Raw genomic sequence first — 12,035 nt, forward strand, 5'->3', positions numbered from 1 at the left:
AGAAAAAAGCCCAAGGTGGTTTTAGGCATGACAGAAGAGGGAGCAAGAGAAAGCATAGAAAGACAGGCAGGAAATAGCACAAGTTTCAGCCCTGGGAAAATACCAGCTAACACATGCAAGAAAAATGATCCATTGCAGAGATATTCAAAAGGAAGGGAAAATATGGGAAAAATTAATGTCCACAGCAGCAATTTTTGGGGGGAAAGTGATCAGGCAGGGCTTTCAAACTGAGCGGAACTGAGGCAGAGGCTCTACCCAGGGCAGATCCCAAACCTGCAGATGGAAGGGTGCTGCACTACTGCTCTGTGGGCATGGCCATGCCCAAAAGTGGCTCCAGAGAGATGACCCTGAGTTCCATGGAGCCCATTAACACCATCTGGACATGGGATGGCTAAAAGGGTTAAGTGTCCAGGACACAGCAAAAGGAAAATTTGCTTTTTATCTCAGTTTTAGAGAGCTGCCTGTTGCTGAGGCACCTGAGCTACTTCTGGAAAGGAGTTAGAACATTAAATAAATTCCTCCATTTCCTTGTCTGGGTGACAAGAGCAACCTCTATCTTTTCTGGTCACTGAAGCCAATGCTGTAAGTGCTTGTGTCACACAGCCTTGCTTCATCCCCATACCCTGATTCTGCCCTGGAAAGCCAAGGTGCAGGTCAGTTTGTGTCTCTGCTGTCTAGCAGCTGCTTGTTATCCCCCACAGGCAAAGCTGGGGTTGCAAGAGGGACACTGGCTGGGTTAAACTGGCAGCACCCCACTGAGTTACGGGGGACCCTCTTGAATTGCCATCCTTGCTGAAGGATGCTGCTCAGGGACAGCTGAGACAGCTCCCAACTGTGAAGGGTCTGGGGAATGTAAAGTGGAAGGTGAGAGCCTGGCAAAATCCAGAGACCTAGAGCTGTCTCAGGATTGACTTTGTCACTGTGCCTGTTCAGGGAGGAGGCTTGCACAAGAGGAGGGGATAGAGTTAAAACCACATTGCACAGAGCCCTCAGAAATGCTCCGAGGACTAAAGCTGGAACTGGCTGCTGGTGCTGGGACCAAGGGATGGCTCTGGTTGCAGCTCCAGTGCCTGCAGCCACCCCTGGCTCCCTATTCCAGAGCAGGGTAAGCAACATCCTCTCCTCATGCCAGGAAACAGGCACTGAGCCTTCCCACTCACACAGTGGCAGGAGGTTGTGACAGCCTGGGAGGGACTGCGACACACCAGAGCTTGCAAATGCATGTTCTGGGGAGGTTTCTCCACTCCCCAAGCTGACTTCCAGCTGGAGACACAAGTCTGTGCTTGTCCCCAAGGCAGACAGCAGCAACAGAGGCATCCTCTGGTGCCGCTCCCCACCAGCAGAGCATGGCAAAGCCTTGTGGTGACAGCCTCCAGGGACACGGGAGCGATTTCCTCGCCGCACACGCAAGGACAGCGCTCGCCCTCCTTGCTGAAACCCAGTGGGTAGATGTTGGTTGGTGCCACTCATCAAGGCAGACCCCAGCCTGCTGGGACTCTGCTGAGAGCCCAGCAGCTCACATGCTTGCCTCTAAGACCTAGGTCAGATGCAGGCTTAGGGAGGAGGGGTTTGCCTGCAAGTCTCTACCACTGTCCTCTCCTCCCCAGCACATCTTCTTCAGTGCAAACCTGGCTCTGTCTGTTGCTTTTGAACAGCTGAGCGTAGAATGGCCTGATCAACATGGAGAAGAAGGAAGCTAAAATCTGTTTCTTTTCACCCATCCACCAGCAAAGCTGTTGCTCCAGCCCCCACATGTTAATGCCACAGATGAGAGGCAGGAGGAACCCAGCTGGACTCCTCCAAAGCAGGGATGGAGAAGAGCGAGCTGTTACTGGGCCAGCACTTAGGAAAAAAGAATTTAGCTTGACAACTCAGCAAATTTGATCTGAAACCAGCAAGAGAGAAAAAAAGAAAAGCCTTTAAATGTCATCTCAGGTTTGACTGCCAGAAGCACTACAGACCGACAGAAAGACAGACAGACAAATAGACAGATAAGCACAGTGCTGCACAAAGAGCCGGATGCCCTACTTTGATCTACTCAAGTGTTTACTAATGTGTCCCACAGCTGGCAGGAGCTGTTAGCAACTCAAGAAATCTGGTTTTCTGCCACCAGCTCTGCTGTGGGACCTCAAGGAAATCCCAAAGCATCTCCAGGTTTCAGTTTCCCCGCTTTGAAGGCAATGATGCTTCCCTCCAACCCCTAGTGGTGGCAAGGTTGATGGCTGACCCTGGTAATGTACGACAGCAAACAGCCTTGGGAAACCCTCCAAGCCTAAACACAGATGTGCATTGAGTTAAACCTCTATTCTGGGTCCTACACCCCAAGACAGGCCAGATCAATTCCCTGAGAGAGGCAAAGTCAAAATCATCAGCACAAACCCTTTGCCACTGGCTCTTCTGACCTGGACAAGTCACACCATCAACTCCTTCCTTCCTCTGGAAGGAACTGGGGAGATACCAGGTCCATTTCTGCAGAAATGGCTCTCCCCTGTGCTTAAGGCAGCCCTGCTTGGAAAAAACACCACCACTTCTGGCCTAACTACAGGTACAAATTTACAGAACTAGGAAGCACAAATGCTGCATACCCCTGAAGTCAAGGACCCACCATGGCTGTTGGGAAAGTTCCTCTTCATCCTCACTTTGCAGTTGAACAAGCCAGGGTGAAGCTGAAACTGCTGATCCAGAACAAAGAGGGCTGGGGGAGAGCAGATGTGTCTGTACTGCAGAAAGCACTTTGCAGAGTAGGGATGATTTATGATCCCCTTCCAGTCCTTCTCCCATCTAAACAAGCCCCAAGAACATGGAGAGTCTCAGCATTGCTGGAAGATGGCAGCACACAGAGAACTGGAGCCCAGCAGGCAGGGTGTGCCGACAGGAATGACTGATGAGAGCTTGCTGGACTTCTGAAGGATGAACACCTTCACTGAGAGTCACCAGGTGCACACCTGCCTCAGCACTCAGGTTTCACTGAGCTCAAAATGCATCTTCTGGCAAAACAACTCCAACTGCAGAGGCAAGGGAAGAGCCTCCAAAATGACCAGGAAGTTGGGACATAACAGAATGCCCCACCAAAAGGGCTAGGGGTTTCTGTCAGGTGGCACAGCACATCTGAGGCACAGCCAAAAATACTGGCCAGCCAAAACACTCCCTCCTGAAAGGATGTCAGCATTAGCTGGTGCTCTGTGCCCTGTCATAACACTTACTTTCATGCACAAAATAAAAACTAGACTCGCCAACATACCCAATGGGCCTGTCAAACTAATCACGTTAGGAGAACTGGAAACACACCAGCAGCAAGAGCCAGCCCCTGCTCCAGAGCCCTTGTAGAAATCACGCATCCAGGAGACAGAAAAGCCTCTGTCGTTCCCGTAACCAGGTCAATAAAAGCACAGACAACTCCATCCAGAGAAAGACTTTTTTTACAAATCACCAGAAAGAGCAGCTTCAGCTCCCCCAGCTGCAAATAGGTGGGCAGGCACAAAGAGGCAGCATGGAAACGTGTCTGTGCAACACGTGTGGGCAATCGGCCGCCCCACACGTGGCCGGGATATGGGGCAAGAGGAAAACATTCTGAACCAAGCCAGGAGAAAGAGACTTCTCCCACCCCCACCAGCTGGACTCCCAAATCCAACAGTCTGCCACCTATACGTGTGTCTGGCACGCTGGGGAGAGACAACGGGCTAGGTCAGGATTTCAAAGCTGAGAGGTCCCAGGCACCTTTGAATGGCTTCGGATTCATGCAGTGACAGTAACCCCCCCCTCCTTTGGGAGGAGTAAAATATCCAAAATGAACTTCAACCTGCAGTCCCATCCCCAACCCCACAATTATCTGTGGGTGCACTTTACTGAAACACTGTTATTTCTAGAGCTCTTCGTTAAGTGAGAAACCCAGAGGACTGGACAGAGCTTTTTTTGATCAAATTTCAGGGCAGCAGCAGCCTTTTGTTGTCTCTCCTTCCTTTTAACATATTTATTTTTCAAGCCCTTAGCTCAGTGGCACAGAGGAGGGTAAATCACACGTTAGTGCTGAAGTCTAGCATAGGCTGCCTCCCCTTTGCATCCGAGAACCATGCTCTAACCACAAGATGGGATGTGTCCTCATTACCACCAGCATTTTTAGGCCCTGGACAAAAGGACCGTGGGGCAGAGTGTATCTAGAGCAAAAGCAGATATAAGGTTGCTTTATTATACACAACACTGTTTGATTTCACAATCAAATCTCGCCCCTGGTGCCGAGGTACCCAACCCAGCTTGCTTCTCCAGCCAGGAGGGCAGCAGTGCCGATCCCTCCTTCTGTGTAGATCAGCTTGTGATGCCACAGCACAGGGAGCAGCTCCCCATCCATCACCTCTAACACAGCACCCTAAAATCCAGCGTGGCCCCTGCAGCACTGGGACACCACAGCAGAAGCACAGGGAGAGCTGTGTGGGTCAGCACCTTCCTACAAGTTACCAGACCCAGCCTCCAAGCTATTTGCAGGTGTACTCCAGAGTCTGGGAATGCCACCAGAGACCAGGAGCAGGAAAATACCAGGCTGCAACTTTGTGAACAAAATGAATTCACTGGCTTAACACCCACATAATTAGAAGCAGGCACATCCCTCAGTAACTGTTAGCATGGGAGCTGCCTGGTTGTGTGTCTGCATTCGGGGGCTGCAATACCACCTACAAAAGCAAAAGGAGTCCCTTTGCAGAGCCAGGCTCCTCATAGCACTGCTGAAACACACAGGGAACATACTTACCCCAAGATCTATTTTATTTCCCCTTGGAACAGGAGTAACAGCAGCTCCTCCCTGCCAAGGAGGTCTGAGCCACCCACTGCTCTCTCCTGGCAATTCAGAGGGCTCTGACAGCCCAGGAGACCTCAGCCCTGAGAGAGGAGAGAATTCTTTTGCTCACCGTTGCTGAGAATGGCAATGGACCCTGCTCTCCACGCTGATCCACCAGTCAGCTCCCTGGCTTTAGGTGGCTCCTACTGGCTCTTGTCACCACTGCTGGGAATGGGCAACTCCCACTCTCCTCTCCTCTCAGGGCTGATTGAACAATGGCTTTGACAGATGAACAACAAGGAGTGAGAGCAGCCCCAGAGGGAACAGCCCCCAGCCCCAGCTCTCAAATGGGAAACAACCACCCACCACCCAGGTGTGGTCCAGCGGAGGTCCAGGCTGCAAGCTGCTTCCAATATCAGGGAAAAGCCCTCCCATGAGCCTTTCCCTCTTAGCCAGTACTTCTTGTACTCCTTCCCGCATCAGTTCCCCCTCACAGGGTGTGTTGCATAGTATTTAAATACAGCCAGGTCTGGGCAAGCCAGATTTCAGTTGATCCCATGTCCCCTCTGTCAGGCAACGCTAAGGAAGGGGTCACAATTCTTCCACCAGCTGTTAGCACAGCATCACTTAATGCAAACCCTCACAGCCTTCCTCCTCCAGCCTCCCCCAGGCAGAGGGCAGCAGAAAGTCATCCCCCTGAGGGAAAAGAGATTTCCCACATAGTGGGCACCAGTATTAATCCTTCCAGCTGCAGCTTTCCTTTCACTCTGTGACTTTATGAACATCACTCAATGCTGGCAGCAGCCCCGGAGGGTATCACAAGCCACCTGAAAGGAAAAGAGCCTCTTCAAGCACCGGCATCTGGGCTGCCTCTGAGCCAGGGGGCGGCAGCTCTGGCCGTGCACGGCCACACTGACCACACAGCTCACAGCCACGGCACTGGATCAGCCATGCCTCACCAGGGCTTTGATGACATCTTTAGGGTGTCATGGCTAATTAGAGCCCTGACTATACCTTCTAATTAGGTAACACTCTCAGACAAATCACCCTGTCCTCTTCAAACCACTTCACACCTCCAGATACATGCCTAATTGACTTGAAAGTTGACTCGGCACTTCTTCCCGGACCTCCTTCCATTTCACAAGGCATTTCAAAAGAAATAAACCCCTGCTCCTCAGTCCTGTCTCAGAGCCCAGCTGGGGAATTGCCCTCACATCCGCACAGGCACGCACCTGCACGACCTGACACAAAACCACCATCACAGGCACAAAGCAAGCGCTCTGACGCAGCAGCAGCATCGTCCTTCTCTGATCTCTTGTTTCTAGCCATCCTAGTGCTACTTTCAACAACAGTCAGCAAAGCTTTTTCTCGGAGAACAGGAGTGTTTGCGATGCATCAGTGTCCTACTAAAAAATATTGCCCGGGGGCTCACGAAAGAAGCAGGGCTACAGCAGAGGAGCCTGGTATCTGGCAGCAGCAGGCATTAGAAAAAACCCTAACCATTGAGAAATTAATATGCCAGAATTATATCAAGTGCCAACATTTCAATCCAGAAGCTTGACTTCTTTTTTCATTAGGTAATGAATAAGCTGAAATGATCCAAATGTTTTCAGTTTCTCAATAGCACAAAATTTGAAGTAGATAGGCAACCCCCCCCCATCATAACTGCAAACACGCTGAAGAAAAACTATCAAAATTCATAGAAGATAAATATTGAGCCCTTAAAAGCCTGCTATGAGAACAATGTCTCTTTATTTGCTTTCTGTGAGGTTTGTTATAACAAGAGAGAAAGACTCCAGTATACAGTGTTTAATATATATACACGCATTCACAGCTGGAATAATAGATTTTAAGGACTCAGGACAATATTACAGCTGGATATATGCAGAAATGCATAAACATACCTTCAAAAACATATTTTTTGCACCTACCCAGATATGCAGATGGACACATATATAATACACAGACACACACACACTCCATGTTTCAGATCGATCAGAATCATTCATTAAATCAGACTCTCTAAAGTTTCTGCTGCTTTGGGAAAACATGACCCTGAGGAGACATCAGGCATGAACTTAACAACGAGCAGAAAATGAAACCGTAACACGCTGCATCTTGAAAGCCAGACCCGAATCTAACTTAATCCCTGCTCTGGACAGTGCCTCTAGAGGGGCATTAAAACCATGCTAAGGTGTTTTCCTGGATTTCCCAGATTCCCCGGAGATTCCCTGGCACTCGGGCTGCATCCACCTCCTTGCTCCGGAGATGTTTCCGGCTGACCGCTTCCATCCTCACTCCTCTGTTTCCACAGCCAGACCCAGTGGAGCATCCTCGGGAGAGCTGCGTAGTGCCCCGGCAGCAGGATGAGTTGCCGGGACAGCTCCTGGGGTTTAACACTCATAATCCTACAAAACGTGCAGAGGAATGATGTACGTGCAGGGGGATGATGTACGGGGCTCGAAGGGTCAAGAGCAGCTTTGCATCCTCCTTTCCCATCCCCAACAAAGGAATTCCAGCAGATCTCGTGCCCCCTAGTGTCATCCTGGCGAACGGACCGGCACCGGGCACTGCCAAGCACAGGGCACCACCTGGCCCAGACAGTGCCCTTGCTTATCCCACGGTGAAGAAGCCACCGTGTCCTGCTGGCACCTAGGGCATAGTGAAACGCCACCCCCAAGAGTTCATGTAAGGGACAGTGTGAGCTTCCTGTCCCTCCCCAGCGCCCCGGGGCAGCCAGAGCCCCCCAGGTGTCCCCATGCCCAGCACGGTGACACCTCTGCTCTGCTCTGCTCTGGAGGAGCCCCAGCGAGATCTGCCCCTCCAGCAGATAGCCCAAACGGTATCCCTGGAGAAGGGCCAAGAGGAGGAGGCAGAGAGCATCTGCAGTGGACACTGTCCAGAATACAACTCCTCCTAAAAATAGATAGATCCTGGAAGGGCACGGCCCTTCCAGGGAATGGGAAAGCTCAGTCCTAGGAACTCAGGGTCTGGCATGATAAAACTTCAAAGTGCACAAATGCAATGCACTTTGTTACCCTGTTTCTTCCCCATGAGAGCACCTGTGGCATCAGGCTCTGGCTACAAGCATGAGAAGCAATGAACAAAATCAGCCCAGAATCCAGCATCCCCACGTGACAGCCTGCTCTGACCAAAGACCCAGCATCTCCCCGGAAAATGCCCATGCCAGCTGCCACACTAATGAGTGAACCACACCCCACACACACAGCACCTAAACAAGAGCCATGTGCTGGAAAGGTGCACAGGAAATGTGCATGCACGTGCCTTAGTTTCCCCATCTGCCCATCTTATTTGCCCTCTCTTATTTTCCTCATCCCTCCGGTTCAGCTGTTAGTTCTTGGGGGAAGAGGCACCCCAGGAACACACCTAGACAGCTGGCTCCTTCCAGCATCTGCTAGCAGCTTGCAACCAAACCTCAGTAACCTATCACCAAAATTTGGAGGAATTCTCCCCAGGGCACTGACCTGAGTATGCTGCTTTCTTCTGCAACACCGAGCAGGGACTATAGCTTAGAATAATGGGGAAGTAACTCAGTTCAGTGCTGACAAAGCATCACAAGCCCCAGCGGGGTGGGAGGGGAGGAGGTGTCCTTCCCTCACGCTGCCATGCCTGGTATACATCATGTTTAGGGCCAGGCATACGTCACCGACACAAAATGGACAAATTGGAGGGATTTCAGAAAAACGAGCGACAAAAATGATCAGGAGGCAGAAGGGATTGATTTACAAGCGGAGATGAAAAAAGCTGCTATCAGCCTAGCTGGGGTGAGCAAGTACTGACTGAAGCAATAAGCAGTTGGATGCTAATCTGCAAATGGGATGAAAACAATATGGGAAGGAGTAATTTAGCATCTCCATCAGTACTGGGATGAAATGAGGGGGAACACAGGGCTAAGTAGGCAGGGGAAAAAACCCAAACGAACCTGAAAACTCCTTTCTTAGTTATGCATGACTGTCTCCATCAAAACACTCAAAGTCCCCAAAACTCACTCTGCCTCCGACAAGGACCCTCGGGAGCAACTGAGCCTGTGCAGGCACACACACACACACAGACACAGACACACACACACACACACAAATACACACAAAAACACAGCCCTTTCCCAACCCTGACTCACACTCAGGAAAGCAGCAGGGCCGCCACGATAGCCGGAGAGGATGGAGGCTTCGCGCTTGCAGGGAAGCAGCGGAGAGCGGAGGCTAGAGCTGCCGGCAGCGCTGGGAAGGTCCCCGCAGAAGGACGGTTTTGCACTCTGGGTCTTCACAGGGGAAGGGTGCTGAGATGGCTTCCTGCAAAGTGGCAGGAGTGAGCTCAGCTGCGAGCACTCAGATATTTACACACAAACAGCACATTACTCAGCAACTCCCATTTGTCAGGCATAATGGCAGCGGCAGCAATAATAAATGACAGAGCTGAGAGACAGACTCCCCAGGCGCACACCCAGCCCCAGCCTGGGCTGGAGCAGGATGCTTGCCTCCAGCTCGCAGGCAATTAACTGAGAGTGGCCAGGAGCTGGGGCTTGCACCCACAAAACTCCTCCTGCCAGCTTCAGGGAGTCAGTCACGTCTCCAAAAGCTAAGCCTCGGCTGCACAGTTATTTGAATGTGTGTGTGCATCACAGGCTTTGTGGCTCTGAGAGGTACCAGGGCTTTTCCCAAATCCAGGAGGTGCTGAGCACTTTTCAGGGGGGAGAGGATGCAGAGTCCTGGCAGAACGGGGTCCTCTTGGGGTAAATCAGACCAAATATATGATCATTAGATAATGGCTTTGCTTGCTCTGACAAGAGGCTCTGATAAACTTATCTTGAGCTGTGGCAAGGAAGTCTGCCAGGCATGAGGCTCTTATTTCTAAAGCTCAGCCTGTATTGGGAAAGTCCTGCTGCAGTGAACCCCAGAGAGCTCTGGTCCCAGGACCTAGAGCCAGCATGCTGCCTGACCACGAGAATCCCTTGCACATCTCCAGACATCACAGCAAAGCTCTAACTCCTCGTGGAGAGCTAAGGCAGGGAATGGGAGAGCAAGAATGACTGCTCCCACATATTTGCACATTTTGCAGGAAGCAGCCAATGTCAGTGCCTCACTCCTGAGCACACAGCCAGTGGGACCAGCAGCAGCATGTGCAGGTCCTGTCCCTCACACAACGTGGTGTGCTGAGAGTGGGCACAGTCAGTGAAATTCACTAAATCTGAGCAGACGTCAGCAAGTTCCCGAGCAAAAAGCAATCCAAGGAAAGGACCTCCTCAACTATCCCACAAATTAGAACACAAAGAGATGGGAAAAAGAAATTGAACAGCTTTGCAGGCAATCCTCTTTCTGTAACCTGCTACCTGAACAGACCCCGCACGTGTGTCTGTAAGCATGGGGTGGGGAACACGAGTGAAGAAGTGCCGATGGTTATACCAAAAAAAGTTTAGTGGTGAAAGAAACAACTGCCAGAGGAGCCAGGGAAGCTGGAATATGCAGACCTGGTTCTGTCCCCAGTGAAGCCAGCACAAATTGGCTCGTGAGCTGACTGGAGTCACAACTCATTTTCAAGATTGCAGTGGGGGAAGTCACCAAGATGTGGAAATGTCAGGGAGTTCTGTGCAGCACAGGGATCGGTGTGTATTATGCAATTCTGGAAAGCAGCCCTTGTACTCACGCTCGGGATGAACTGCCTGCCTAGCCCACGGAGAGCATTTCCCCAGAAGCGCTATGCAGACAGTTTTCTTATAAAATCATACCTCAGAAAAAAATAAAAAAAAAAAAAAAGGAAAAAATAAAAAAAAAATATTAAAAAGAGAGAAAATCTGCACTGCCACAGCAGAGAAGAAGAAGGCAGGTTGCGCCTTTAGAGAGACGGAGAAGAAGCCTGCTCTCCCGCCCAGGAAATCTACGGGCTCCGGTTTACAAAGAGCCGCCCCGCAGTCCCAGCAGCTCCAGCCCCGTGCAGTGCCGCAGGGAGAACTCATCCCTCCCAGCGCCCACCCCGTGCCGGCCGCGATGCCCTCCCGGCCGGGCAGGGCCGGGGTCCCAGCGCCGCGCCCCGATGCGGACCCGCTGTCTCGGAGGGTGCGGGGACGCTCCGGCCCCCCATCTCTCCCCGCCGGGAACACGCAACCGGCGGGCCAGCAGAGTAACTTGCCCAAATTGTTTCCTCACGGGGGGTGGACGCGCGGCCCACGTCGGGGCGCGGACACGCGCGGGCGCTGGAAAGGTGCGCGGCTGCGGGGCGGGAGGGGACACAAGAGCGGGGGCGAATGCGGGGAAAAGAAAGCGTTCCCCCCGCCTTCCTTTCCGCCTCCCTCGGCGGCGGGCCCCGCGGCTCGCCTCCACTGACCCCCTGCCCGCACGCCGCCTCCCCCGTCCCGTGGGTGGGGGGACACCCCGTGCCGCCCTCCGGCCCCGGCCGCCCGCTACTCACGGCGCCTTCCTTGCCGCCGCTCCCGGCGCTACCCCATGCAACCACCGGCTGCTTCTGCACCGGCTCGGGGGCTATAAGCTCTTTTAAACTCCAGCACATAACCCATGTGACCGCAGAAGCCACTGGTAAGGAGCGCCGGGGAGCCAGCGATGAGCTCAGCCCGCACCCCCCGGCACGGCGCCGGGGACGCGCTCCCGGCCCCGCCGCGCGCACCCGCCCGCAAACACACAGGCACACACGGGCTCACAAACACACAAACACACGCACGCACACCCACAGACACACACTGGTCCACGCCCCTGCGGACACGCCGCCGCCGCCTCCCTCCCCACGGATGCTGAGCCGGAGGGAGGCAGCGCACACACCGAGCCCCGTGCGAATGCACACTCGTGGTGGGGACGGCACACACACACACTCCCTCACACACACACTCCCTCACACACACACCACGCACACACACACCCCACGAGCAGCAGTCCCTGCAAGTCCCCCCAGGTCCCCGGAGGAGCAGCCCCGAGTGGAAGCAGCAGGCTCGTGGTCACCCTCAAGCGTGCCCTGTGCGCACACTCACGGTCGTGCACAATGCACCCTCCACACGCACGGTCCCTTCCCTCAACCACGAGATGCAGACCCACGTGAAGGTGCTGCCATGGCCGTGCACACCTCCGCTCGCATCCCTGCACACGCCCCACTCGTGAGTGCCGCGCTCCCTCACCCCAGCACCCTCCCGGAGTGCCCAGCAGTGCCCGCAGGAAGATGTGCACGCTGTCGTGGAAGCGGCTCGCTCGCCCCTCTCACACGCATTGCACAACCAGACACCCAACACAGGCGTGGGCTGAGCTCC

At 53.1% G+C, this 12,035-nt stretch overlaps 1 protein-coding gene across 6 annotated transcripts in view; it reads right to left on the minus strand.

Moving 5' to 3' along the window:
• Positions 1 to 11,523, minus strand: part of CNTFR (ciliary neurotrophic factor receptor) — a 200,055-nt gene extending 188,532 nt beyond the window's left edge. Inside the window, exons 1-2 of one of the 6 annotated variants that reach the window (XM_086866645.1) lie at positions 11,192 to 11,523; positions 8,907 to 9,078 (exon numbers count right to left, since the gene is read on the minus strand). Coding sequence is in view for 2 of the 6 variants with exons in the window: in XM_086866642.1 (XP_086722768.1) it covers positions 11,192 to 11,290 (99 nt within the window). In the remaining 4 variants the exon portion in view is untranslated. The remainder of the gene's footprint in view (positions 1 to 8,906; positions 9,079 to 11,191) is intronic. The other 5 variants (XM_086866644.1, XM_086866648.1, XM_086866642.1 and 2 more) reach the window with 5 other exon arrangements.
• Between the last annotated feature and the right edge of the window lie 512 nt (positions 11,524 to 12,035).

Source organism: Cyanistes caeruleus, chromosome Z (genome assembly GCF_971803275.1).
Source record: "Cyanistes caeruleus chromosome Z, bCyaCae1.hap1.1, whole genome shotgun sequence".
In the NCBI taxonomy this organism is placed as follows: domain Eukaryota; kingdom Metazoa; phylum Chordata; class Aves; order Passeriformes; family Paridae; genus Cyanistes; species Cyanistes caeruleus.